This window comes from Drosophila nasuta, chromosome 3, assembly GCF_023558535.2.
Source record: "Drosophila nasuta strain 15112-1781.00 chromosome 3, ASM2355853v1, whole genome shotgun sequence".
NCBI lineage: Eukaryota > Metazoa > Arthropoda > Insecta > Diptera > Drosophilidae > Drosophila > Drosophila nasuta.
In genome coordinates this window covers 23857343-23884371 of record NC_083457.1, presented here as the reverse complement: position 1 = coordinate 23884371, position 27029 = coordinate 23857343, and the positions used below count along the sequence as shown (strand labels likewise).

The window sequence follows — 27029 nt, the reverse complement described above, 5'->3', positions numbered from 1 at the left end:
TACAGCGATAATTCGTTAGCATGCAATCATACCGATACCCAGAAGTCTATCGATACTACGCCGCAAATCATCGACATTGTATCACACTTGGAAATTTTGTACAAGTTGACACACAAGTAAATAACGTGCGTAAAGTTTTTCTTTTTTATACCAAAAATAAACTTATTTTACACTGACAGTTTATTGAACAACGTGTGTTTTTCAACTAGCAAGCAATTTAATCAAAAATTTATATTCGTTTAGCACACATAATGGCGCAAAGTAAACTCAATGATCTTGCGGGCAAGCTGGGCAAAGGTGGCCCTCCTGGACTGGGAATTGGACTGAAGCTTTTGGCTGCCGTTGGTGCGGCTGCCTATGGCATTAATCAATCCTTGTACACCGGTAAGTAATAGAATATCTGTCAATTAGCTGCTTCGGTTGCTAAAAACAACAAAACACGGCTATCTTTGCGGCACACGAACATAACCTCAAACCCGCCTTCATATGTTTGCGTCTGTGTGTGTTTGTGTTAGTGTGATTGCGGTCTGATGGATTTCATAACTAATCAAGATACTTGCACGATGCAATACAGCAATGTGAGACCTTGCATTTGGTGAAGAGAACACCTATGAACTCCAATTGCACCCAGTCTCATTGATGTCACTAGCAGCTGATGGTGATTTCGCTGAATTTTCCATTGCGAGATTGCATAACAAACTCCCAACATTTCTCATCTTTTGTGTTTGCAGTTGAAGGTGGTCACCGCGCTATTATTTTCAGCCGCTTGGGCGGTATTCAGAATGATATCTATTCAGAAGGTTTACATTTCCGTATTCCCTGGTTCCAATATCCAATTATCTATGACATTCGTTCGCGCCCCCGTAAAATTTCATCACCCACCGGCTCAAAGGATTTGCAGATGATTAACATCTCGTTGCGTGTGCTGTCGCGTCCCGATTCGATTAACCTACCCTTCCTGCACAAGCAACTGGGCGTGGACTACGATGAGAAGGTGCTGCCCTCCATTTGCAATGAGGTGCTCAAGAGTGTCATTGCCAAGTTCAATGCTTCGCAGCTGATTACACAGCGTCAACAGGTCAGTGAGAATACATTCGAATCTCCTCCAAACTAAATCGATTTTCGTTGTCATAGGTTTCACTGTTGATCCGCAAGGAGCTCGTAGAGCGTGCACGTGACTTCAACATCATTCTGGATGACGTTTCGCTGACTGAACTGAGCTTTGGCAAGGAATACACAGCCGCTATTGAGGCCAAACAGGTGGCCCAGCAGGAGGCACAACGTGCCGTCTTCTTTGTGGAGCGTGCCAAGCAAGAGAAACAACAGAAGATTGTGCAGGCTGAGGGTGAAGCCGAGGCAGCGAAAATGATATCCTTTTTACAAAACAAACGAAACTCTTTATCTACACCTTAAAACCATAATATTTGTTCAATAGGCATTTAGTTTATTTGCCTCTGGTTTGCACCTTAACTGATATGTTTACTTAGGTCTGGCCGTCAAACAGAATCCGGCGTATCTGAAACTTCGCAAGCTGCGCGCCGCACAGAGCATTGCCCGCACGGTAAGAACAATTAGCTAGAACTCGCATTGAAGTGTGAAATGGAAAACTGTAATATTTCTTCCTTTCCCAAATAGATTGCCAGCTCACAGAACAAGGTTTACCTGTCGGCCGACAGTCTGATGTTGAACATTCAGGACTCCAACTTCGATGACATGACCGAGAAGGTTTACAAAAGTAAATAGCTCGTTTCGTCATTGAGTTTAAATTTAAGTTGATACAAAAGATAACAAGGAAACATTTGTTCTTTATTTTTGGTTTCGAGCATTGGCCAAAATTTAAGACATTTATCGATCGAGTGTAAATTGAGTAACTTTTTTAAACGTTTCATTCAATATCTCTCTCTCTTCCTACCTTTTTTTCTCTTTGCCAATAATGATACATCAACTTTGTTTCGTTAACGTTTTTCTTAAACTTTCGCAACGTTTTTTATGCGCAACGCAGTTCCAGACGATTTGGACTAAGTGAGCGAGCGGGATAATTCCTTAAAACTTGTTGAACAATTTTATTAATTTCAATATTTACGCGTACTAGAGTACACAGCAAGTTGCCTACATATAAGCTAGTGTCTTAAGTATCGTTTAGCTTTAACTTCTTCAATATCCCTCTGGCCACCGCTCTTCCCCAAAAAATATAAGAAAAAGCGGCTCATCGTCAATGTTCTTTCCCCAAATTAACTCGCATGTGTTCTGTTTGCCTTTCGGAAATAACTTCATCCCACATCATTTCCGCATCGCAAGCACACAACGTATGTGAAGTGGTGAGAAGCCTTTTCTCGCCGTTTGTGGCAAGATTCGTTTGACGATGACGCGGTCAAATCGCCGCAGCATTTAGCGTTTGTTCCATTAAATCATAAAACCGAAAAAAGAGAATCACCACATCGGAAACTGTTAATAAATGCGCATTGAGAAAACCACTGTTGTCAACTCGATTTAAACAAAAAAAAAAACTTGGGTTGCGCGACACAATTGTGAACCTAAATCATCCTCAATTTAACCATCGTTTTTGCAGTTGGCACGGGCTTGCCCAAGAATTGGCTCGACGCACGCAAAATGACACCCAATGTGGACACGACCAATGTGGGCGATGTGGCACGCAACACTGCGAACCGCATTATGTAATCCCCGGAGCTTGGAAGATGCAGCCAAGAGAGGAGACAGACGTCAGAGGAGGCGTGTATTGTACCTTTACTTACTTTATCGACTTTTAATCATTTTGGCAAATCCAACAAGAAATAACAAAAATCAACCCCAGTACAAATAACCAGAGAGGGAAAGAAGGAGGAAGACCAACTTGACTTTTTTGGGCATTTTTCTTCAAATACGAAACATTTACTTATAATAATTGCATGTATAAAATACATAAGAATAGTACATAAGTGGGTGTATATAGTATAATTTCTATAATATGTATGTATAGATGATTCATAGAGTTATTTATGTAAATTGTAGGCAGATTAGGTTCCTTGATCCAGCCGCTGTCACTTGGAGAGGTTGCGTTCCAAGTGTTCAGCCAGCATTTCGTGTAGCATTCGTGCGAGATCATGACTAGAAATTACAAGTGTGTATGTGTGTGTGTAGATTTATTGTTTATGTTTATGCGTAATTGTAAGGATCTATTTCCGACTTGTTGCCGCATAAACTTGACAATATTTCATGCACTCAAAGCGAGTTTCCCTGAACCAACTTTGAATGCATCTCGTGTGTATGTGTTTTGGGGAGTGTGTTTTGGTCTACTTCTTGAGCAAAATAAGCGCCCCCAGACAAAGGTGGTGTTTTAGTAAAGGTGCTGCCATCATATCATAATCATAATCATATTTTTCTTTATATATATATATATAGTATATATCTATCATATCTATCCATAATAACGAACTCGGAACAATCAATCAAATTCCTGCAATAGGCGCGTGGGGTTAGCTTTGTTTTTTGTAGTTTAGTTAAATTTGTTTTGTTATTTTGTTGTTGCTGTTGCTTAAGGATGTCGTGCACTCGACATAGACCAGGATCAGGTAGTCGATGGGGTCTTGCCACCTCCTCCTCCTCCCGTTCCAGTGCTGCTGCCGCTATCGCTGCTGTTGCTGCTACTGCTGCTGGCATTGCTATTGGCCCGACGACTCTCCGCCAGAGCGGGAGTTTCCCGGCGATGGCGACGCAATGTGGAGCTGGCCGAGGGAGCAGAGGAGCTCAACGCAATGTTGGCGGTAAAGGCGGCAGCTTCAGCGCGACTTGGAACAGTCAAGGTTCCATTGCTGTTGTTGGCATTTCCATTTGCATTTCCATTGCCGTTGCTGCTGCTAGCGGCGTTCGCTGTGGCAGCGGCGAAGGACTCGCTGATGCTGCTGAGCGGGGGTCATAAGTTCGTCGTCTGCACCAGTCCGCGCTCCAGATGGAAGCAGTCGAGCACAGCAGCGCCAACGGAGCTGCGTCTGGCCACCATCGCATTGACCACACTCCATTTGTTCAGACGCGGATCGTAGCGTTCGACGGAGTTGAGCGACGAGCTGCCATCGTTGCCGCCCAGGGCAAAGAGCACGCCCTCGACTTCGACCACTTCGTGCGTGGATCTGCAAAAGGGGAAATTTCCAATTAGAACTCTGTCGAAATCTCCGTCATCTCATTCTTACCTTCGCGAGTGCATCGCTGCAATTGGTTCCCAGCAGTTTCTCCGCAAATTAAAGCGTTCGCCGCTGGACATGCACATGGTTCCATCGTTGCCCCCAATGCAGTACAGATGCCCATCGGTGGAGGCGACGCCACAGCTGCTGCGTCTGGCCGTCATGCTGGGCACAGGCTGCCAGCGACCCACGCGCGGATCAAAGCGCTCCACGCTCGACTGATAGTTGGTGGAATCGAAGCCACCCAAACTGTAGATTTGATTCTCCAGCACAGCAAGACGACAGTAGCGACGTCGCGTACTCATCGCTGGGCAGGAGCTCCAGATGCCCGTCAGCGGATCGTAGCGTTCCATGCTGCTCAGACAGGAGGCGCCATCGTAACCGCCACAGACGAAGATCAGCCCGTCGTAGGAGCAAATGCCCAGGCAGCTGCGCTTTGTGCCCATGGGCGTAATGTTAATCCACTTGTTGGTCAACGGATTGTAGCTCTCCGCAGTGGCCAGATCACTGACGCCATCGTAGCCGCCAACCACGTACAGTTGCTTGTGCAGGGATGTGACTCCGGAGCGGGAGCGACGCCACAGCATGGGCGCCACCGGTGACCAGCTGTTGCAGCGCGGATTGTAGACTTCGCACTCGTTGTGGATGGCAAACAAGCTGCCGCCGCCGACGGCAAAGACGTAGGGTTTCATGCCCTCGGGACGTCGCTCCTGGGTGCGTTGGCTGCCCATCAGACTGCGCTGCTCGGGCAGCAGATGATACTTCATGGCCTCCAGCAGCAGTTCCTTGCATTCGGAGTCGTCGCGCATCAACGTCTCCGACTCTACGCAGCTCATCAAGAAGTCACGACTGACAAGCGGCAACCGGACATGCGACATCAGTTCGGCAATGTGAAGACGACGCTTGCCAAGATCGTGCTTCACCCAGCTGAGCACGCCCAGAAATACTTTCTCCTCGGAACTGATGTTCAGCTGACTGTTCGAAATGAGTTCCTTGACCTCCTCAAAGGGTAACAGCAAGAACTCCTCGGTGCCCACAACCTGCTGAAAGTTTTGCAGCGCATATTTGTGAGATCTCGTGTGTAGCTCTTTGCACGAATGCGCATCCGCAAAGCTCCTAATCCCGAGACAGTTCGAGGGATGCAGCTGCCGCAGCAGAAACTTGCAGCACGCATCGCGCACCGAGTGCATCTGCAGCAGTCCCGAGGCAGGCAACAGCACCTGCACATTCTGCTCCGTTATCGTAATCTCTCCCGTGTACGTATAATCGATGAGCTGTCTTAGTGCAGCGCTGTCCACATCGTGCAGTCGCACCAATCCCTGGGTGCGCTCCAGCATATCATCTGCAAAGCCAAGTGAAGAGTGTGAAGGGTAAAGTGTAAAGAGTGTCTGTCAATTCCCACTTGAGGACTCACCGTTGAACATGGCGTAGAAATAGGGCGAGACGGAGGCCAACACCACACGATGTGCATTGATGGTGTCGCCGCCAACCTCGAGGCGCACATCGCACAACTGCAATGAGAAGCGGAAGCAAAGACTGTCAGTGGAGACATAACATACTATGTTGCAAAGTGTGCACCCTTAGACAAATCCGATTAATTACGAGTATCCTGACGATGTGCTCAACTACTAAACAGTGCAGCCCCAGGCACAGTGAACCAAGTACACAGCCTTGGGACTTAACATGAATAATTGTTTTCTTAGATATAAGTACGAATTGTATTTATGTAATTCGAAATATCAATATTAGTTCTATCTTGTTCACTACCTTCATTTTTTATAATATCTTGGTAACTCTATTCAAAAAGTGTAAAAATAAAGTGTGATAAAAATAATATAAACTGCTAAAAACTTAAAGCAACATAAGATCCGAATATTACTTTTTTACATTAGGAGATACGTATAAAAAAAGTTTTATGATATGATCAACAAAGGTAATTCTAAAAATTAGTAATAATTTTAATTTGCAACTTTACTCTTTGCGAAATATAAAGTCAAATGAAAAGAATTTTTTAAGTTTACTTATTTACAGCCCCCGTCTGTACGCTGTTGAACCACTGTGCATCCTATTGAATCCCTACAAGGACTTCGTTTCAACTTCGCCCGCCGAGTCACGCCACAAACTCAACCCGGTCTCCACTCGCTAGTCGCTATGTCCTCTTGTCAAGTCAGTGCACCCGATTAATATCTATTTTTAATAGGTCTGCAACAACAATTTTGTGTAAATGTCGCTTTTTTTTCCATATTTATAAAAATTGCCGCACACGTCATGCTGCCGCATAGGGCGGAGTCGCTTTTGGTTGCCGTTTGCTCCGAATTTTGTTTAAGGCCAAAGCCATTCCACCCGCTGTGCAAAATTCTTGTTTTTTTTTTGTTGTATGCTTTTTTATTACTCGTATTTTCTTTATCACTAAGCGACAAATTTGTTCTATTGGCTCACCCAGCTGCCCTCGCTTGAGGCGGTCATTCAGTCATTTAGTCCGTCAGTCAGTCAGTCAGTGAGGCGTTCAAGAGGCAGGCAATTAATTTTGCCGCCTGCCTAAATGGCAATTTTTTGGGGGAAATGAAATTATGTATGCGCCATGTGAGCCACAGCTGTAAGTGGAGAGAGCGCTTGCCTCAATCACGCAATCGTTTAAGTTATACTTTAATTATGCTAACTGTTCAGCATAATTAATAGAACAGATCTTGTCACTCGAGATGCCCTTTCAATGATTTCATTTAGTTCAATTATTAGTTTCTAGATTGTTGAGCATAGATTATGAGGAACAATTTAGGGAAACTTTTCTTGGGGGGAATATTTTATCATGGATTACCTGTGCGTTTGTGCGCATCTGATTGATGGCTGCAAAGGAGGCGATGCAGTGTCCTGGATTCTGGTGATGGGCCTGTGGCAAGACTTCCTCATTGGGTCCCGGTGGGCTCAGATCGCTGGGCGTCTGTGTTGAATTGTTGCTGGTGGTGGTAACATCCTCGTTGTTGCCACTCGCCTCGGCGGAGCTGCGATAAAGTGGCGACAAATACGAAATGCAAACATTGAAGCTCAGCCAAATCAAATCTCACAGATAATGGTTTATGATGATGATGATGAGTGTTGTTGGGTTCTTGTTGTTGTTGTTGTTTGTATAGAACGTGAGGAGGCGACATCATGACGCCAGTCACGGACGGTCTGTCATATGTTTTGGGGGTTGTTTATGCTGTGCTGAGGCGCAACTCGCCTCCCCCACAAACTCAAATTTGAGGGTTGCTTGCAACATAAACATGAATGAAAACGTGCTCGATGTTTACTCACTGATTCGATTTGACGGGTAGAAACATTGTGGCTGAAAAAAAACGTTGAAGCCTTGTGGTATGCCTCGTAATTTTCCCCAAACCAAATTCTGATGGGGTTCTACAACATTTCCACACAGGCTTTAAAGTTGATGTTGATGCTCAGATATTCCACTTGGGTTTTTGGTCCTTCTTCTTTCGGAATGCGTGGTGGTGTGTATTCAAGGGAATATTCCCTTAACTTTCAGTCTTTTCTTTGGCAGTTGTTTATTTTGCTTTGTTTTGTTGTTTTTCTTGTGTTCCAACGTGTTGCAACTGTAATGAAGCGCGTAAAGTAAAAATCAATACCTTGTAATTGTTTTACTGTCGCCCCTCGACCCAAAAAATGAAGAACGAAATGAAAAAAAATGTGGGTCACACGTAATTTCTGGGGTGAGTGACGACAACTACATGAGATCATGCCGCCCCGAGTTTCCTGGCATGTCAATGTGAAGAGAAAGCATCTAAACAGACCGAAAAAGTAGGTTAAGTGCCGCCAATTCCACAGTTCTCTACATCTCTGGTTTCCTTTTCTCTTCGCCATGTGATTCTATTGTGCCCATTGTTGAGCTGCACCCTGGCGAATTTGGGTTAGACCGACTTTATTTGATGTGCCTCCCCTTCCCTCTCAGGATGCACAGAATGCGAATAAAACGAAACGAATGACTTGCCGCATGCAATTTGCGCATTTGCCAGAACAGCAATTCTCAACTTGTTGTGGTCAGTTGGAGCTTCTTATCGCATTGTAAGCCAAGGTCTGAGGGGGACAGCGAGTACATTAAATAACTGAATGTACATTCCGAGTTTATACTGCGCAATATGCAGAAATTACATTGGAAATTAGGGGAGGATACATTGAGAAAATGGATAAAATTCTAAATTTATAATAACTAGAAAATGAAAGTAATTGCATTAATATACAACAATTTCACTGACATTATTGTGTGCTTCTATTAAGCAAACACATCGCGTAATAACAAAATTCAACATATTGCTTTTAGAAAACTATTTACTACTTCAAACTTTATGACTACTTAAAAAGTTTTTCATACTTTTGCTTTTACATATTAAGTATACGCAGTGCATAATAATATATGTACTAAATGACTTCAACAATTCGTAAGGAGCTTAAAAATATGTTCAAGAATAATAGATCTGCATATTAAGTATACGCACTGCATAATAAAATACATCCTATTTTATATTAAGTATACGCAGAGTATTAGAAAATATATTCTATTATTTTCAAATTACTCCTTCCATTTGCTTATTAGATTGTAAACAACAAATATACAAAAAAAAATAAAAAGGAGAATAACTCTCAAAATTAAATAATACTTTATAATAATCTCGCGCAATTGTGTTAACTTCTGCATACAATTTAATTAATATTTTTCTCGCTGATTGCAGAATTGTTTCCTGCTTTTGATTGTGATTACAAAATGTACGTTCGCGAATGCAATCAGAGTAATTAATTGGAATAATATTGCTTGTCGGAGTAAACAATTGTTATTGCTGTCAAAAAGAATACAAAAAGTACACGGCAAGAAATTTTGAGGAAGCCAAGATTAATATGCATGAAATATTAAAGCTTTATGATCACTTTGAAAGTATGCGCTCATGCATAAACTTTCGATTCAAGAGTATTTCAGAGTCTCGTTTGTTGTGCACTTGTTTTTATTTTGTGGGTTTGTGACAAATGTTTACTTTATGGCTGGCCATGCAATAAACACAACCCAATGCATTCGGGGCAGATTATGCAAATAAACGAAAAGCTTTGCTTATTTTTATACTCGCACTCGTATTTGCGGCATATGGAACCTTCTCTCTGTCTTTTCTCTCTCTGTCTCTCTTTCTCTTTTTCTCTGTCCGTCGCTGTCGCACGGTGGGCAATATCACGCTTGGAAAGTTCTGGGGTCAACAAAACGTGGCCAGACAGACGGCAGCAGCGACATGTGTGAAATCAACGTCACGAATTTTAACGCTGCATTAACAAAACGACAGCAGCAACAATACAAGAGTGCCGCAGCAAAAACAGCAACAACAACTACAATAATAGCAAATGGCGATATAAACAACAACAACAGCTACAATAACATCATTTAACAAATTACAACAAAGTAAGACACATACAAAAAAAATTTCACTTTGCGCACTTGGCGCAACAAACAGCAACAAATTAACGACAATTTTCGGTTTTAGTTTTAGCTGTTTTTTTTTTGTTTTGCTTTTATCTCAGCAACAACAACAAGCACCTAGCAACAACAACAACAATTGAGCCCGCTGATCTGCTATGCTTGAGGGCGCAATGGTGCTGGAGGGCAATGGCCGTTTATAGACCTATAGCTGCCCCTATCACTCGGCGTACAAAGAAGCCCCATTAGGTGCTTATTACTACAGCAGACGCACACCCCAACACACACACGCACACACACACACACACTCGTAGACACACACATTCGCACTGTTTCGCACCCCAATTGCAACTGTTGCAAAACGGACTTGACACAGAAGCTGGCGTTGGCGTGGGATTGCCACAGTTGCCAATTCGCATGCATTTATTGTGAGATCTTTGTTTAGGGCACACTTTAGGGGGTCAGTTCCACATGTCGTATGCGCATTGTGCGTGTAATTAAAGCAGTTCATCAGGGTCGGACACTGTTTACCGTTACGCTTTGCGGTTGTTTATCTCAGTGACAACTTGCTTGGACTAACAGTTTATGCGGTTTACTTAGTTTAACTCAAAGCGACAAACATTACACTCACACAAAAAAAAAAAAATATTTATTTAGTCAACTAATTCTAAACTTAATGAGTAATAAATAAGTATGACTATGCTTTCTCTCAGTGCATGCGCACACAAAGGGCATTCAATTAATTGTGAGTTGTTGTCGGTTTTTTTGTGTGCTGGCAAGAGGAAGTGAAGGTGCTGCATATATCCTTCAAAAATACCCAGTTTTGGCCAGTAAATCACATGAACAACAAGCCAAAATAAAGTCAAACAAGCGTTTAACACTCATCTTTCTGCGGAACCGTGTATTTAAGCATGTGCTTGGGTGTGTTTATGTATGAAATTCAAATTAACAAGCAAATGAGCCGACAAAAAAAACACACACAAAACAGAAAAAAACGAATGCGCCACACGTAGCCCACAGCAGAAGCAGTTAACGAGAGCTAAAGCCGAGTTGAAGTTGGCTCCCGGCAAACCATTCAGTAATATTTTAACGGCTGGCGACAAAAAAAATATTGTGCAAACATTGAACCGGTTGTAGTTGTATTAGAATATTTCGTTTCTTTCGTTTTTTGTCTTTTTTTTCGTTTTCGTTTACGTTTTCATTATTTTTGTAACGTTTCATTCGTTTTCTTTTGCTTGGCTCATTTGGCATTTGTTTATGCTCCACGTGATGCCAACTTAACCAAATGCAGTTGGCAACTGTAACCGATTCTTGCACGCTTCATTGATGATTAATCGCAACACCGACTAATGCAATTGTCTAAGATCATCAAGGTCAACCAGTTTCGGGTCATGCAGTGTGACGGAAATGAGCCGGAATAAGCCAACTCAGCTTCAATTACGGCTAAAATCAATGACTAAGATATATATATATTCACAGTATATTATCAGAGTTATGTTAGTGTCGTAAAGGGAAAATATAGGTTAAATTTAGAACATTTTAATAAAGGTAAATGAATAATCACAAATTAAATACGTTCAATTTTCTAATGCATCTCCTTTGAAATCTAACAAATTCTGAAATATATAAACTGAATTAACTTTTAACTTTTCTTCTTCTCTATTCTCACATTGTATAAAGCGGAACTTGGACTACTCCCGCTCTATCTATACGGCCTAGAAATGTTTAGCACATTCTTTATGGAGCCTCTTGAAGCGCCCCCAACGTGCGTTTCGAGTGCCAATGCGTGCTAGGCGAAAAAAAGAATACACGAAAAACAAGAAAACAAAAAAAATGACAGTCGAGAGCGTGACCAAATATGGGAGGACTGTACTGTAGGTAGCTGGGCTGCCAGCTAGAGCCAGATGTGTGCCAAGTAAACAGCGAACAGCTAACAGCACCCACAGGCGGCGAACGATTTCTAATGCGTTAAGCATACGCAGCGTATGCCGCAATTAATGTAACTGCTGTTTATTCTTGGCCACTGTCTGATTGCCCATGGTCAACAAGCAGATACAGAGTGTGAGAGAATCGCACTCACTCAATGAAAGTGAGTAGCTCAAGGTATGGATTGGGTTGCAATTGACACCCCTCGATGTCGTTACTGTTGCTGCTGCTGCTGCTGTTATCACACTCTAAGTGTTTGTGTGCCGGCGTTTTTATTTTCGTTGCGGGTCGTCAACCTGCCGCTGTCGCAGTCGCAGCGCGGGAAATGTGAAAACAGCCGTTTTGTGTTTTTGTCGCGTCTGCGCATGACTTTGGAGCACGGAGAAGCTCCTGCCCAGTGCAGCGGGAGCAGCAGCAGCGACACGAACTCCAACTCCTCCAACCCCACAAAATTTTCACAGAGTTTCACATTAACTTACTGCCGCACCTTATTCCCTATGTGTTTGTTCCTTGTTTTGCTTTGGTAGTTAAGCTTCAATTACATTTGCTAACGGCACTTGAACTGCTTCCGGTATCCGTATCCCTTTGCCCAATTGCAACATTAACTCCTGCTGCTCAAGCACAAAAAACACACTAACTAATTTCAACTGCTGTTAAGCCAATTATTTAGTTGCTGCCTGCGTCGCGTGGACAACTTCCTCGTATTGGGCAACTCAGCGCGGCCAACAACTTAACGGCACGAAAGCTCAGACGCGACTGAGCGCAACTTCGGCATCGGCACAGAGGGTCTCGATAAAACTGTGAGTTTGCCAGTGGCGTGGAAGCTAGATTGCTTGAATCCCCTTTGCTAAGAAAATTTTTGTAACACTTCATTTCACACACACATTGCTCTCTATATACACATTTAATTGTTAAAGCACAAAACAATTAGTGTTTTTTATGAATTACACTAAGTTATTGCAATTTAAAATTGTTGTACAGAATTCGTTACAGCACACTGTTATACTCAATTTGGCACTGTCTGTAAGCAAGCAAAGCTGGGGTCAAGATATACTAAAATGCAGAAGGGCTGCAAAGGCTACCTGGTTACACTTAATATGGTATATTATCAAATCGCCATTTTGGCTCGCTAGTTCAAATCGTTTGGTATATTTATGTTTTATGAAAACAAATAAAGCGTGTGATTTTCTTAAGCCAATGGAATTGAAAATTTTAAATGACAGCCGCTTAAATCTAAAAAATTTCAAACAACGCTCTTCTGGTATTGATTAGTATTTTTATAGTACAAAGTCGAGTTCATAACGGTTTTGTACTAAAAATGCCTATTAATGTAAAAATTACATAGAAAGCACCATTAATATAATATAATTATGCAGTTAAATCTTTTATGTGAAAATTGCCAGAGAAATTTTGAGTGATAAAAACATTATTCCATGCCACTAAAACTTTCCGAAATTTTTCTATTTTCAATGTGCAAATTTATTATTTCATCTTATTAGTAGTTTCTTTTGATTTCTTTAAACGGACTGGTGCGAAAATTTTTGAATTAAAATAATATAAATTATCAAGCCTTTAATATTTTATCTTACCATAATTTGCTAATAAATAATGGCGATCAAATAGTTAAATGTGTTTGAAAAGATACACCTAACATTACATTAGAAATTAATATAAATTTTAATTATAGCAACGTCAAGTTTACTCCGGCATAGGTGAACAACTTATTACTAATAGGGGCGAGTTATTTATAAGTTATTGTGGTCTCATTTAATTCTGAAAGTACATTTTAATAATTGTTGTTCTTTTTATCTGAGAAATCTACTGATAGGGAAATATGGCTACACACTAATATGTTGTTTTGTTTACCTTAAAGTCCTTATATTCTACATTATTATGAGAGAAGTACTTATGTATACGAGAAATTCTTTAACTGAACTGCAACTTCAAGAGCTAGCAAAGATAGATCGCCTCGAAAAAAATCAAAATTGAATGTGCCGAGTTTTCTTCCCTTTTCATGCCAAAGAGCTAAATTAAGTGAAAGTAGGAAAATTAGCAAAGTGTTGGAAAACTTTTAAATGGTTTTTTGCTGAAAGTTCTGCTGTTGCGTTTGCTGTTGTTATTGGCCATTAACTCGCTGTGCGCGTTACAAAGAAGCTGCCGCTGTCCACAAGTCTAATTAGATTGTATGCAGGCCCCCAAGTGGCAAGTGGCGAGTGGCGAGTGGTAAGTGGCAAAAGGCAAGTAGTAACCGCCTAGTGGCAAGGACATAGCACAGCCTCAAAGGTAAACGGACATGTTGTATGCAGAGTAATCGACAACAAAGCAGATGACATACAAGAGATGGCCAGCCAAACCACTAGCCACTGACCCAATTATGTAAATGCTGTAAAAATGTTTCTTTCAAAGGCAACAGCATGCCTTTGACGTCACATTGGGGACATTCGACAGGTACAAAGGTAAAAAGTGAACAAAAAAATAAGTAAGAAAATTCTGAAATTCAATATGAAATGCAAAAAAAAGTAGAAAACGAAAGTTACGCAATATGACTGGATAATTGTGCGTGCTGCCACACTTGAATCCCTTTTAGCACACCTGAGCCTTATTGCTGCTACACGAGTGCAAACTGAGATGCTGAACGGGATTAAAAATGAAAATGGTACTTAGGACACCACTGCGACTGCCCACTTTCATTCACAAATTGGCCAATTGCCATTGAAAGCTCGAGTCGCGTCTCAAATATCCAACTAATGTGACGACTGCGCCTGCTGCGCATGCCTTCAAATGCCACCTGCCACCTACCATTTGCCACTTGCCACCTGCTAACTTCTAGCTGCAGGTTGCCATCGCCTTCGTGGCCATCCCCTCGGGCAACAGGTACACGTACTTGGGGCTATAAAAACGGACCAACCTGTCGCATTCGCCGTTAGTCGCACTTACATCGCTGTGACACGTGATCGGCAGCTTCCACTTGAGTTCTGTCTCCGATAAAAAATTGTGAATTTCACTTCTCGGTTCGCTGAGATGTTTCTCAATATTCTTTACCCAACGCGGGCCCAGTTAACTCACAAAATGTAAAAACCAGCACGAGCTGCTTCATCCTCGACACCAACAACAAATAAAGGATAATGGCGTTTCTATATCTGACTTTAAGTCGGCGCATTTCACTGCTATTACTGTTGATGGCAGGTGAGTGTGAGATGTATTACTTCTGATTGAATTTTCACAATATACATATATTTAAAGTTCCTCTGACTTATCGGGAGCTCTTAAATAAATATTTTTTGGAATCCTTAGCTCGCACAAATCTTTCTGTCTAAAGTATTTTGAATTTTAAAAACTATAAAATAAATGCTAAATGCTTGTTATAATTAGAAAATCCAAAATTCATTTATTCCCATTACACAAAATGTCAAGTGAATGTGATAAGAACTCTATTTAAAGGTTGATTATTCTTAGATGAAATAGAAATGAGAGAACAACATTTTTAAATAAAACCCGCATTAGATTAGCTAAAAAATTAAATGCCGCATCGATAAGGTTATTGCTCAAAATAGAACACCAGCCAAAATATGAATTTTTTCAGATATTAATCATACATTAATCATAAATTAAATTTCTATTGTTTCTAAGTTATTACACAAATATAATCATTTTGAAGCATATAGATATACTATATGTATGTATATAAAATTTAATTAAAATTCATATCAACATTTTAACTAGTTTTTCGACAGTAGAAAACATTATTTAGATGCATTATTCGTTTTAGAGCCGTCCTATTAAACACAATCTACATCTTGCTATCTACTTAAGTACTTATTAACCCACTAGGAAAATTAACTTTTGAAATTCGATTAATTGAATGCCGTTCGCGAGTATCAGCAATTAAAATCTGCAGAGTCCGAACGGAAATTGAACATCCGGTTCAGTCTCGAGAATATTCATATTATTCCCTGAGGCACAGTCAATTAACGTAACGTTGTTCCACAGCCGCATCAATGCGCCCGGGGGTCATCGCAGTGAAGGCGGCCGAAGCGCAAGTGGAGGCGGATGCGTCGAGGGCGCTGGCTGCCTGGAACTGGCCATTGGAAATGGCAAAAACCTCATACCGTCATTTGGTAGACAGCGGAAGCCCTTTGCCGAAAATTGAAGCTGAGGAAATGGCTCCCGAATTTGAGAATGCGTTGACGCAACCATTTAATTTCCCACCGTTTCCGATGCCCTTGAACCGACGCTGGCGCCTTTGGCAACAGCGGTACAACAAGCATCTGAAGGAGCTGCAGGTGCACCAGACATGGTTGGGCGACTTGCAATCTCCGGCCATTGTCTCAACATCGAAACTAAAACGCAACCACCAATTATTCCCAGCAAATGAAGATGATGCAAATGTCAATAACGAAAAGGCCAAAGAGCAGCACGAAATGAAACGCGAACCGTCCGACTACAGGGGACCACTTTATAGGCCATCTATCAGTGCTGGTGGGTAGGCTCTCCGGGGGCTCTCCATGTGTGTCACTTGCGGTTTGCTAAGTGTTCGATTCTCTTCCAGGAGTCATGACCAATCTAGGTGATTTCTTCAAGCAGCTCAAGGCGAACGTGCACTTTGCCGAGCATTCGCATCAGCTCGGCGAGGGTGAATCTCAGCTACTAGAGGGTCTGCATCCGTATCCCTTGGAGCCGCCAAGCGATACACCCGATGATGCCGATTATGATTCTGGGCAGCCGCCAGATCGCAATTCAAACAAATTACTGCAGTCTGTGCGAAGTTATCGACCCTCGCAAAAAATTCGATCGCTTGTGTCCCGTAATCCGAATGGGTATCGGGGCTCCCAATTCATTGACCCTAGCTACATGTGGCTGGGTTTGGGTAAATGACCATAGGCCTCCATCAGCCAACAACCAAGAGGTCACAACGATTAGATGCGCTGCGTGTAACATTCCCCCGAAGTCCAGCCCCCAATTTTTCAACAATTCAATTTATCTCTATGTGTACATATGTATTTACGTATTTGTGTATTTATTGTAGTGTGTATTAAAAAATATTATTGAAATAAAAATAGCCCCATAAAATAGCAATCGAAGTGTGTATGCTTTGGGATGCTTTATTATTCATTTGATTTTTTGCACCAAATATATTTCAACAAGCTTAAATTTCAGTATAGTAGTAACAATTCCCAAAAAGTTTCTTTTCCAAAGTTAGACTCTACAAAAGATGAGAAATAATGAACGATTTATTGGATTGGAGCTACTTCAGTGTACACTGCTTCCGAGTGTTCGGTTCGTTCATTGTTCGTTTTAATTTGTATATACAGTGAGTAGATAGCAAAGTAAATATAACATAAGAGTGCTGAAAAATATGAACAATATTAAAATGTTAAAATGATAATACACTGACGCACATATGGGAATTTTCAAAAATAAAGGTTAGGTCAAATAATAATTATTTTAAATAGGTTTGTATGTAAAATCATAGTAAAATTATTTTCAAAATAAAGTTGCTATTAGTTTGCCCAACGCTCAAAATCAAAATAGTGTATTTATTCTTCATAACAAAAAATAACTTACCCAATTTTAATACTCTTAAAACACTTATAAATTGAAATTCCTTAAAATCATCAGACATTACATACAAAAAGAATGATAATGTCAAAACGTTAATAAAAATATCAATTGCATTTAGGATCAACCAAGGCAATATCATTAAATGGCGTTTCTGGGTTTTAATTAAAGTAAAAATTCGGTTAAGTAAATAAAATATATGATTTTTGACGTCAGCCTTACCTTCCTAATACCGGAGACAAGCAAAACTGACAGAACACCATTGATAACGGTTTCCACTAAGTAAATGTAAACGAAAGCGATTACAGCTAATGAAAAGCGAATTTTGCAATTTAATATCTAATAATGTCAAAATGTGTTAATTTAATTTATCGCATACCCACGCGCCTTTTTTCTTTGATATCCTCGTTTTCTGGAATCCAGAATTCGTTCAGATCATCAGCGAAATTATTTAAATTTAATGTTAAATGACCCAAAGCAAAGCTCTGCAAAACAGATCCCACGACATCTAGTCCGCCGATAACTAAACCAGCGATGCGTAGACTTAAGCACAATACTTTTTTCAACAATTTTACCATTTTCACTATTTTTTTTGTAAATTTAAGCTTAATATTAATTAAACTGAATTCAAGCTTTCGTTAAAACTGTCATAAACAGGTAGCACTTGGGTTCACAAAGTAATTTAAATATCACTCCACATTTGAAATCGAAAGCAAAGTGACTTCACTTTCAGTGTTCAGCGATACCAAATGGATGAACAAAAAATACCAAGTAAATAATAAATAAATCAATAATAAATATTTTTGCACATGTTCAAAAAATAAAATAAGCCCAAGATTTATTCTTAAAAATATACTAACATTTATTTAACATACTACAAACGATTGCATCGTAGAATACCATAATTTAGATATTATATGTATATTTTCTATGTATGTGTGTGTTGAACTATCTTTTTCCAAAGTTTACCATAGATGGGAAATGGAGAAACGATTTAATGCGAATCTGCTACAGTGTACTCTACTTCTGAATGTTTGGTATCCTCATTCATTTTAATTTTTATATACAGTGAGTAGATAGCGAAGTGAATGTAGGAGTAGAGTGCTAAAAATATAAACCATATTAAAATGTAGAAATAATAATACGCTGCAATATCAGAAAAAGTTTATCGCTTCTATTCATCTTCATAATATTTTTTGTATTGCAATACATGTACATGAGTAAAAACTGATTATAGAAAATACATTTTTTTTTTAAATAATGAGCGCTAGATCAACCTATCAAGTATGATGTGGATTGCACATACTATGTTATATTAAAATTATTTATTTTAGTGATATATCCGTATGGTTTTCCAATATTTTTTTCTTATAAAGTTTTGTGTCAAAAAAAGGGTGATAGCAACCAAATCACAAAGACAGAGCAAAATTTACGAAAATTATTTAAATATTATTGGATAATATTGAATGAATACTTAAAAAACTTTTTCCAGAATAATATATAATTAACATGTTTCACTATAATTATTTTAAAGTTACAATTATCTTGCTTTGAGTTTTCCATTTATTATAATCAGTTCTTTCAATTAAATGTATCTTTTATTCAATCAATAAGCTATATGAAAAAAATATCTTACCCAATTTTAATACTTTGAGAAGAACAAAAAACCAAAAACCCATTATATTCTCACACATGCCACAAAAAAAAACTGCTAATGTCACAACGCTGACAAAAATGTCAATTGCATTCAGGATCAACCAAGGCAATATCATTGAATGGCGTTTCTGGGTTTCAATTAAAGTAAAAACTCGGTTAAATAAATACAAAATTTTTGACGTCAGCCTTACCTTCCTAATACCGGAGATAAGCAAAACTGACAGTACACCATTGATAACGGTTTCCACTAGGTAGATCCTACCGAAAACGACCACAGCTAATAATAAACGAATTTTGCAATTTAATATCTAATAATGTCAAAATTTGTTAACTTAATTTATCTCATACCCACGCGGAATATTTCTTTTTTATCCTCATTTTCTGGAATCCAAGAATCTCTCAGCTGTTCAGCGAACATATCTGAATTTGATACTATAGAACCCAAAAGAAAGCACATCAAAACAGATTCCACGACTTCTAAACCTCCAATAACTAAACCAGCATTGCGAAGACCTAGGCATAGTACTTTTTTCAACAATTTTACCATCTTCACTATTTTTTTTTGGTTAAGCTCAAAGATTATGCTGATAATATAAAATAACTTTTCAGGTCTCAATATTATACAAACTTCCGCTAGATTTGTAACGAGCAAGGATCACTTGTGTTCACTATCGAATTCGCGCAGCAGTTCAAATGTCACTCCACATTTGAAATAAAATTCAGTGTGTCTGTGGCTTAACCGTTAAATAATACCAAGCGACGCAACAAAAATACCATGTTATCTTTATATATATCATGAATAATGAATATTAGCTTAATTAAAGAAAGCTTAAAAATATACCAAAAAATTTTGAAAAGACTACAGACGATCACCTTGTTAAAATGACACACGGCAGTGAGAGTTAGAAAATGTCTGAAAAGAAATAATTTATGTATGTATATATTTTTTTGAGGTTGTATCTAAGCTGTAATAAGGTGTTAAATCTTTCTCGCTTTAAAAAAAAACAAAAATAAACATGGTATCCATTCTAGCTGATGTTGGCTCTGAAGATGATTCTTCCCAAACTCAGGTTTTACCAAAGATAGCTTTTTGTTGCACTAGTGCTACTCCAGAGGTTGGTGTCGGCTACTCTTACTCATTTGTTTGTACAGAGAGCATATCCCACTGGATATGTAGTAGGAAAGAGCTGAAAGAGATAACCCAAAAACATTCGTTAACCTTTTTGATAAGAATCTTTAACGCAAACTTAAACACCCACTTATTATCAGCTCTTAAATTTATGCTTATTCACATGTACATTTCTGTATGTATGTATGTATGTACATATGCAAGCATATATGCTTGAAACAAAAATATAAGAAAATAAACTTACCGAAATATGCTAATGGTACGAAGAACCTTATAATATTCTCGGGTGAACCTACAAACATGGCATAGAATGCGCCTATTAAGTATAAAACGTTCAGCACCAAGCCTGTGCCATTAACGATCAACCAGGGCAAAATTGCCAGATAGCGATTCTGTGTTTGAGTGAAAGAGAGAGACAGTGAGATGTCCAAATAATTTCGGGGCGTAAAAACAATACAAAAGCAAGACCAGACTGACGTCACCATTACCTTCAGTATGCCGAAGATGAGCAAAGATGAAACCAAGACACCAATGAGGGAAGAAACTAAGTAAATGGTTCCAAGCAAGACAACATCTAAAGACACACAGTTGGGAATCAACAAATATTTAGACTCTTTTACATTTATTCCTCACCTGAATTGGCATCAGCATGGTTATCCGCATCAATAGGAACTTTCGCCGATCGCAGCATGTAATCTGCGATTTCGTTAGAATATCCTAAAGCACAGGCCGACAAAATTATCATAAGAGAGGATCCAGCCGCACCTAACCATCCAATAACCAAACCGAAGGTTCGAAGGCTTAGGCAAAACACTTTTTCTAATGTGTGCAACATTTTCACTGTTTCCCTTTGTGGTTCAAACTAATTCGAAGTATACGATGCCAATATGTATAAAACTGCTAATTTATGAAATTATAAACTGGTTTCCAACTTTCGCTCGAATTTTTCTGACATCACTTTGTGCTCCCAATTTCAATTGATTGCCAAATATTTTGCGCATCAGCTTATAGCAATTTCGATCGAGCAATAAGCATTTCACAAGAGGAAGAAAATACCAACGACCATTTCAAACGCGGGTAATACAAACCTGTTTCAAGGTATTTTTAAGTGCTAAATACTGATTTTCAGAGCATCTTACGAACCGCAAAAATTTAAAAAACTTATTTTAAATTCAATTTGATTTGGGATTCAGTGTGAAATAAATAAATGTAGTATGTAAACTGGACTTTTTTGTACTTACATCATTAATAAACTATTCGCCAGATTTAAGACGAAAAGTATATCAAAAAATATTTAGATCAATGCTTAAAAAAGTCATTACCATTAAAAACGGTTAAATTAATTTTTGTTTTATTCTAGACACAACAGTCTGCATAGATATTAAGATGCATCATTTAATAAACTATTTGCTCTCTTGTCATAACCAAACAAAAGATATTTTCTCAATAATATGTTTGCTTTATAATAGCAAATCGGTAGAGTTCAATAATAAAATAATCTTTTAAGGTCCTTTAAAATACTTCGAAATTCTGCATGAAAGACCGTTTAGCCCAGAAGCTCCTACTCTAGGATTTAATTTCGTAAGTTTGCCTAGAACCTGATCAAAATATCGCAAACTCTCCAATGCATATTACATAGCGTCTGAAAAGTAAAATCTAAAAATATTTTTTCTTTTTATTAGAATAAATAAATAAAACATGCATTTCTTATTTTTTCAGTTCGATTGTAATATACAAGTATAAAATTATGCATAAATTATGTATGTATACAAATTACTTAAATATATAAAAAATTCGTAATGATATACAAAAATGCATACGTTTGCATGCAGAAATGTTTATAATAGATAGACAGACGGATATGGTTATAACGTCGCGGCTGCTGATGCTGATCAAGAATACATATACTTTATGGGTTGGGACACACAAGGTTATGAAACCCTTTAACTTTATGGGAAGCGGGTATAAAAAGAAGGTAGCCGTTCGGTATGTAGCTCATCAAAAGAAATAAACAAGTGACAAATTGGTAATGCTACAAAACTACACTACATTAAAATAAAACTACTACATTAATAATAAAATCAAACGATAACAATCGTAAAAATAATAAAATTTACATTTGAATTCATTACTAGAAGCTTTAATAATCAGTAATGAACCACTCTTGCCTCGGAATTCATCACCCTTCTTAAATAGCGGTGGTCATCTCAATCGCACTCGCATTCGTTCAACGGTTTAATGAGTCAATGGCCGAATTCAAGGCCACGGCCTCTCCCATTTTGATTCACCCTCTCCCATTCCCCACTCCTGCTCCGCACGTTTATCAGCGTTGCGATGTTGCCACCCTTTGCAAAACTATTTCGTTGATTTTTTACTAACAATGCAATAACAGAAAAATATTAAAAAATATTGGAAACTCAGAATCGAATAACATAGTTTTCACGATACTTTCTATCAAATGCATATATAAAATGTTAATAACTTAATATGTTATGATGTTAATATTCTATATAATTAAAAAGCGATGCAATAATGTCAATGATTAACGATCTTTAATGCAAAGAGTAAATAACTTTAATAATGGAAATGTTAATATTCGATATAATTCGATTATAATATGTAAGCGATGAACACTGACGGTTAGCTTATCTTGGTTCTAAAGACGATTCTTCTACGAATTTAGCTTTTTGTTGCACTGATCCTACACCAGGGGTTGGTGTCGGTTACTCTTATACATTTGTTTGTACAGAGAGCATATCCCGCAGAATACGTAATAGTAAAGAGCTAAAAGAGATAACAAGATACATTCGTTACACTTTTGATAATGATCTCTGACCAAACAGTATTCATAAAAAAAACAATATAAGAAAATGAACTTACCGAAATACAATAATGCGGCGAAGAACTTTATAACAATGTCAATTGGACCTTGATATATGGCATATACCACGAATAAAAATAATATATATAAAATGTTCAGCGCCAAGCCTATGAAATTAATAACCAGCCAGGGCAAAATCGACACATAGCGATTCTGTGTGTAAATGAAAGAGAGAGACAGTGAGATGACCAAATTATTTCGGTGCGTAAAAACTACAAACGCATGATTGACGTCACCCTTACCTTTAGTATGCCGAAGACGAGCAAAGATGATACGACACCATTAATTAGAGAAGAACCTAAGTAAATGGTTCCAAGCAAGACAACCTCTAAAAACACACAGATGTGAATCAAAAAATATTCAGACAGTTTTACATCTATTCCTCACCTGAACGGGCATCAGCATGTGTATTCGCAGTAATAGAAGTGTGTGCCTCCCTGAGCAGATAATCTGCGATTTCATTGGAGTATCGTAAAGCACAGGCCGTCAAAATAACACCAGAAATGGATCCAATCGCACCTAACCAGCCGATAACTAAACCGAAAGTTCGAAGGCTCAGGCAACATACTTTTTCTAATGTGTGCACCATTGTCACTATTTTCCTTTCTTTTTATTTCACACAAATTTTAAGTATAATATAATAATGCTAACTCTTGAAATTATATACTGGCTTCCAGCTTATGCTCGAATTTTAATGACATCACTTTGTGCTCAAAGTGAGTATTTAAAATGTACATAAATAAACTATTTGCTCGATTCAAGTCTGAAAATATACCAAAAAATACCAAACGGTCACTATTCTAGAATAACACACTCAAAAATTACAGAGTTGCCCTATGTCCAAAAAAAGAAGATTTCTTTTGAATTTGTTGTGTAGTCTTTGACCATTCGGCTATTAGCATTAAAAATGGGTAATTTAGTCTGATTCTACGACACTCTATTTTCCACAGAGTCAAATGCATTATTTACTAAACTATTTTTCTCTTATTATAGCCAAACAAAATATATTTGCTAAATAATAATTATTTTATATGAATGTTTATAAATAAGTATAACGAAAGAACGCTTAGCCTAAGAAGTTCCAACCATAGATATTAATTTCTTTTTTCTTTTTTTTTTTATTTATTTCATGAATTATATGAATATATACAAATTTTAAGTGATAAGCAAACAATCACACGTTTATATAGATATATTATATGATATTAAATGAAAAAAACAAAACTTTTAGATCGTGTGTCCAGTAATCTTGTGTATTTGAATATGTTTATACAGTGAGTAGATACCCCAATAAATGTAGTAATAAAGAACTGAAAGAGATAAAAAGATTATTTGAATTTATAATTTTGCATACAAAAGTCAAAATGCAGCAAAGCTACACGCGAACTCATACACATATTTAATAGTTAGATACGTCAAAACAGACTGCAAATTCTATGTATGTTTACCACTCGTGACAAAAATAATACATATATACATATATACTCACCGAAGAACAATAGCGATGCAATAAAAATTATAGTAGTCTCCAATGTACCCTGGAACACCGAATATATGGCAACTAATAAATATAAAATACTACAAATCAATCCTATGCCATTTAGAATCAACCAGGGCAAAATCATCAAATAGCGATTCTGTGTTTGAAATAATGAGAGGGAGAGAGAGATGTTAAAACAATTTAAGTGCATTCAAAAAAGTAGGAAATAAAACCAGATTATTGACGTCACCCTTACCTTCTTTGTACCGTGAATGAGCAAACCTGAAATCAAACCAGCGATTATATCAGCAGCTAAGTAGATACTGGTGATCAGGACAATATCTATCGCAAAATGAATTTATCACATTAGAGAATTGAAGACCACTCATAACGTTTTGTATTTAAATTATGCTTTACCTTTACGAATGCTAGCCAGGGTATCCGCATTAAGACGAATATTATACACATTATCATAATATCGCCTAATATGATCAAGGAGTGCATCAGGAGATGCTATAACACAGGCTGAGCTAATGAATCCTATAACGGCTCCCAACACACCGAGCCAGCCGATAACAAAACCAGCAGTGCGAAGGCGCATGCAACATACTTTTTCCAGTAACTTCACCATATTCACGAACTGAAAAATAAAGTTGGAATTAAATTTCTTAGGAAATTAGAAACTGGTTTCTAGCTTTCGTTCGAATCTGACTGACGTTATCGCTTGTGCACACAATTTCAATTGAGTGCTAAATATCTTGCGCAGCATCTTAAATGTCATTAAATTTGAAATGATATTCAGTGTGACTGCATTTTAATCGTTTGAATATACCATGTGACTTAAATAAATATACTGGGTACACTACATCCTTTGCTTTAACAATCTGCTAAGTACTCAGTTCTAGGCTCCTTATGCTAATATTGCTTTCTTAAACCGAACCTTCTTATCTTAGATGACACTTTACTATTTTAGTATACGCTGCAACACAATAACACATTACAACGAAGTAAGAAAATTTTTCGGGATCTTATCTTCGATGCCAAGTCGTTTTTATTATCTACATGTGTGATATGCTTAATAACGATTCATTTTTTACTCGATGTAAGCTTGATAAAATTGATGTATTTAATAATAAATAGTATTCAAATTTTGTTCAGACAATTTATCATCATTTAATAATAATAATAATAATATTGAAAAGAAATTTAAAGCCTAATGTGTAATAAGCAACTTAAAATTAAAATAATGGGAAATTCACTTCAGAAGTTAATAATAATGTACATACGAGTATAATATAAAGCGAATACAATTTGTTTAAATACATTATAAGGCACTTATAGGCAAATAATCAAACGTTTATATGCAGGAATGTTTATATTCGATATAATTATAAAGTCGACAAACTGATATTCGAAGAGGATTCGGCAAGCTTCTACAGAGAGTGTCCAGTAATCTTGTGTATTTGCATGTGCTTGTAGAGTGAGAAGATACCCCAAAATGCATAGAAGTAAATGACTGAAAGAGATAAAAACAAAATACGCGAATTAATACTTTTGCTCTCATGAAATTTATTCATGAATTATATAAGAAAATAAACTCACCGAATGCCAACAGTGATAAAAAGAACCTTTCAATACCGCCGGTTGCACCTGTGAACAGGATAAATGAAGTGCTCAATAAATATACAATTTTCACATTTATGTAGAGTAGTATTCTTTAAAATACCTGCGAGGAAGCCATATATGGCACCGAATAAATTTAAAATTTTAATAACTATGCCAATACCATTCACGATCACCCAGGGCAAAATCATTGAAGGGCGATTCTGTGTTTGAAAGGGTGACAATAATTAAAGGAAATAAAACCAGATAATTGTCGACACTCTTACCTTTTTAATACCCAAGATGAGGAAACCTGATAGCACAGCACTGATTAACACCGCAACTATGTAAATGCTGAGATCGTTTTACACTTAAATTATTTCTTACTTGATTTAACTTCAGCATGTGAATTCTGATTAATAGGAATATGCCACATCCGCAAGAGGTAATCAGCGACTGTATCAGAACAGCCTATTACATAGGCAAATACAATGAAAGCTATTGCGCATCCCACCTCATTAAGCCAGCCTATAACTAAACCAGCCGTGCGAAGACTCATGCAACATACTTTATCCAGTAATTTCACCATGTTGACTACTTTTCTTTCTATTTACTCGCGGACTCAAAAATAAAGTTGTTAAGATAAAAAAGTTAAATTTCCCAAGAAATTAGAAACGGGTTTCCGTCATGCGTTCTAATTTGTCTGACGTTATCACTTGTGCGCAAAATTTCAATTGAATGCTAAATATTTCACGCAGCATCTTAAATGTGATTGAATTTAAACTGCAATTCAGTGTGACTTCCTTTTAATCACTTAAATATACCATGTGGCTTAAAGTAATTTATTAACCCTTTCGGGACTACTGGGACAATACGTCCCAAAATTTTTCATTGCATCGTATTTTCTATAATTTTATTGCTAGAGCACTTGTGAAATATCCCAAACACAGTTTTAAGTGTCTATTTCATAATGTAAACAAAAAAGTAACGGTGAATATCTTCGTGTGCGCACAAGTCGCTGAAGAATTTCACAACATCGGTCAAATTTCGTCAGTTCGATGAAAACATTTGCACAGTATATACGTAAAACCTAGTAAGTGGTCACGTTTAGTGCATAATCGAGGAAAAGAATATTTGTTCTAACCAATTAATAACATTAGAGGTGGTTATCACTTTTA

The 27029-nt window shown here is 37.9% G+C and overlaps 8 protein-coding genes across 10 annotated transcripts; 2 read left to right on the top strand and 6 right to left on the bottom strand.

Annotated features, from left to right (window-relative positions):
- Nucleotides 1-38: 38 nt before the first annotated feature.
- On the top strand, nt 39-2983 carry LOC132794354 (prohibitin-2). Its single transcript, XM_060804756.1, has 7 exons — nt 39-125; nt 244-384; nt 732-1078; nt 1135-1368; nt 1484-1561; nt 1636-1735; nt 2570-2983. Exons 2-7 carry the CDS (start codon nt 252-254, stop codon nt 2677-2679), a joined length of 1002 nt encoding a protein of 333 aa, XP_060660739.1. The 5' UTR covers nt 39-125; nt 244-251; the 3' UTR covers nt 2680-2983.
- On the bottom strand, nt 2785-12305 carry LOC132794353 (kelch-like protein 17). The gene is made up of 6 exons (XM_060804755.1): nt 12032-12305; nt 7467-7759; nt 6991-7174; nt 5590-5686; nt 4185-5517; nt 2785-4124 (listed from the first exon to the last, which is right to left on the bottom strand). Exons 2-6 carry the CDS (start codon nt 7490-7492, stop codon nt 3911-3913), a joined length of 1854 nt encoding a protein of 617 aa, XP_060660738.1. The 5' UTR covers nt 7493-7759; nt 12032-12305; the 3' UTR covers nt 2785-3910.
- A 1979-nt stretch (nt 12306-14284) lies between these two features.
- On the top strand, nt 14285-16602 carry LOC132790857 (uncharacterized). 2 transcript variants are annotated; one of them, XM_060799595.1, is made up of 3 exons: nt 14285-14730; nt 15535-16023; nt 16097-16602. In XM_060799595.1, the coding sequence occupies exons 1-3, from the start codon at nt 14670-14672 to the stop codon at nt 16417-16419; spliced, it is 873 nt and encodes a 290-aa protein (XP_060655578.1). In that variant the 5' UTR covers nt 14285-14669; the 3' UTR covers nt 16420-16602. The 2 variants fall into 2 exon arrangements, with proteins under 2 accessions (XP_060655578.1, XP_060655577.1); XM_060799594.1 differs by having other exon boundaries at nt 14287-14730; nt 16094-16602.
- Nucleotides 16603-16639: 37 nt separating this feature from the next.
- Nucleotides 16640-17691, bottom strand: LOC132790858 (uncharacterized). Of its 2 annotated transcripts, none has more exons than XR_009632838.1 (2): nt 17110-17253; nt 16640-16891 (listed from the first exon to the last, which is right to left on the bottom strand). XR_009632838.1 is itself a non-coding variant. In XM_060799596.1 (2 exons), exons 1-2 carry the CDS (start codon nt 17679-17681, stop codon nt 16776-16778), a joined length of 315 nt encoding a protein of 104 aa, XP_060655579.1. In that variant the 5' UTR covers nt 17682-17691; the 3' UTR covers nt 16640-16775. The 2 variants fall into 2 exon arrangements, 1 of the variants encoding a protein (XP_060655579.1); XM_060799596.1 differs by lacking the exon at nt 17110-17253 and adding an exon at nt 17483-17691.
- A 359-nt stretch (nt 17692-18050) lies between these two features.
- LOC132789751 (uncharacterized) lies at nt 18051-19408 on the bottom strand. The gene is made up of 3 exons (XM_060797988.1): nt 19108-19408; nt 18740-19036; nt 18051-18207 (listed from the first exon to the last, which is right to left on the bottom strand). Exons 1-3 carry the CDS (start codon nt 19304-19306, stop codon nt 18098-18100), a joined length of 606 nt encoding a protein of 201 aa, XP_060653971.1. The 5' UTR covers nt 19307-19408; the 3' UTR covers nt 18051-18097.
- LOC132789750 (uncharacterized) lies at nt 19408-20905 on the bottom strand. The gene is made up of 4 exons (XM_060797987.1): nt 20522-20905; nt 20377-20462; nt 20133-20280; nt 19408-19946 (listed from the first exon to the last, which is right to left on the bottom strand). Exons 1-4 carry the CDS (start codon nt 20721-20723, stop codon nt 19864-19866), a joined length of 519 nt encoding a protein of 172 aa, XP_060653970.1. The 5' UTR covers nt 20724-20905; the 3' UTR covers nt 19408-19863.
- Nucleotides 20906-22399: 1494 nt separating this feature from the next.
- Nucleotides 22400-23493, bottom strand: LOC132791083 (uncharacterized). The gene is made up of 4 exons (XM_060799877.1): nt 23157-23493; nt 23012-23097; nt 22769-22922; nt 22400-22672 (listed from the first exon to the last, which is right to left on the bottom strand). The coding sequence occupies exons 1-4, from the start codon at nt 23356-23358 to the stop codon at nt 22590-22592; spliced, it is 525 nt and encodes a 174-aa protein (XP_060655860.1). The 5' UTR covers nt 23359-23493; the 3' UTR covers nt 22400-22589.
- Nucleotides 23494-23971: 478 nt separating this feature from the next.
- On the bottom strand, nt 23972-25038 carry LOC132791299 (uncharacterized). Its single transcript, XM_060800170.1, has 5 exons — nt 24966-25038; nt 24667-24889; nt 24506-24591; nt 24259-24406; nt 23972-24079 (listed from the first exon to the last, which is right to left on the bottom strand). The coding sequence occupies exons 2-5, from the start codon at nt 24878-24880 to the stop codon at nt 23997-23999; spliced, it is 531 nt and encodes a 176-aa protein (XP_060656153.1). The 5' UTR covers nt 24881-24889; nt 24966-25038; the 3' UTR covers nt 23972-23996.
- Nucleotides 25039-27029: the final 1991 nt, after the last annotated feature.

Coding starts and splice junctions, on each gene's coding strand:
- LOC132794354 (XM_060804756.1), top strand. CDS start 252: ATGGCGCAAAGTAAACTCAATGATCTTGCGGGCAAGCTGGGCAAAGGT. Junction 385..731: donor TAATCAATCCTTGTACACCG/GTAAGTAATAGA, acceptor TTGTGTTTGCAG/TTGAAGGTGGTCACCGCGCT. Junction 1,079..1,134: donor TGATTACACAGCGTCAACAG/GTCAGTGAGAAT, acceptor TCGTTGTCATAG/GTTTCACTGTTGATCCGCAA.
- LOC132794353 (XM_060804755.1), bottom strand. CDS start 7,492: ATGTTTCTACCCGTCAAATCGAATCA. Junction 5,518..5,589: donor TTTCTACGCCATGTTCAACG/GTGAGTCCTCAA, acceptor TTGGCTTTGCAG/ATGATATGCTGGAGCGCACC. Junction 4,125..4,184: donor GCAGCGATGCACTCGCGAAG/GTAAGAATGAGA, acceptor CCCCTTTTGCAG/ATCCACGCACGAAGTGGTCG.
- LOC132790857 (XM_060799594.1), top strand. CDS start 14,670: ATGGCGTTTCTATATCTGACTTTAAGTCGGCGCATTTCACTGCTATTA. Junction 14,731..15,534: donor GCTATTACTGTTGATGGCAG/GTGAGTGTGAGA, acceptor GTTGTTCCACAG/CCGCATCAATGCGCCCGGGG. Junction 16,024..16,093: donor TAGGCCATCTATCAGTGCTG/GTGGGTAGGCTC, acceptor ATTCTCTTCCAG/GAGTCATGACCAATCTAGGT.
- LOC132790858 (XM_060799596.1), bottom strand. CDS start 17,681: ATGGTAAAATTGTTGAAAAAAGTATTGTGCTTAAGTCTACGCATCGCT. Junction 16,892..17,482: donor CAAAGAAAAAAGGCGCGTGG/GTATGCGATAAA, acceptor CATATTTTTCAG/CACTCTTATGTTATATTTAC.
- LOC132789751 (XM_060797988.1), bottom strand. CDS start 19,306: ATGGTAAAATTGTTGAAAAAAGTACTATGCCTAGGTCTTCGCAATGCT. Junction 19,037..19,107: donor AAAAGAAATATTCCGCGTGG/GTATGAGATAAA, acceptor GTTTATTATTAG/CTGTGGTCGTTTTCGGTAGG. Junction 18,208..18,739: donor TCTCAAAGTATTAAAATTGG/GTAAGATATTTT, acceptor TTATATTTTTAG/CACTCTACTCCTACATTCAC.
- LOC132789750 (XM_060797987.1), bottom strand. CDS start 20,723: ATGTTGCACACATTAGAAAAAGTGTTTTGCCTAAGCCTTCGAACCTTC. Junction 20,281..20,376: donor TCATCTTCGGCATACTGAAG/GTAATGGTGACG, acceptor ACTCAAACACAG/AATCGCTATCTGGCAATTTT. Junction 19,947..20,132: donor CGTACCATTAGCATATTTCG/GTAAGTTTATTT, acceptor TATCTCTTTCAG/CTCTTTCCTACTACATATCC.
- LOC132791083 (XM_060799877.1), bottom strand. CDS start 23,358: ATGGTGCACACATTAGAAAAAGTATGTTGCCTGAGCCTTCGAACTTTC. Junction 23,098..23,156: donor ACATGCTGATGCCCGTTCAG/GTGAGGAATAGA, acceptor GTGTGTTTTTAG/AGGTTGTCTTGCTTGGAACC. Junction 22,673..22,768: donor CGCCGCATTATTGTATTTCG/GTAAGTTCATTT, acceptor TATCTCTTTTAG/CTCTTTACTATTACGTATTC.
- LOC132791299 (XM_060800170.1), bottom strand. CDS start 24,880: ATGGTGAAGTTACTGGAAAAAGTATGTTGCATGCGCCTTCGCACTGCT. Junction 24,592..24,666: donor CCTGGCTAGCATTCGTAAAG/GTAAAGCATAAT, acceptor ATTTTGCGATAG/ATATTGTCCTGATCACCAGT. Junction 24,080..24,258: donor TGCATCGCTATTGTTCTTCG/GTGAGTATATAT, acceptor TATCTCTTTCAG/TTCTTTATTACTACATTTAT.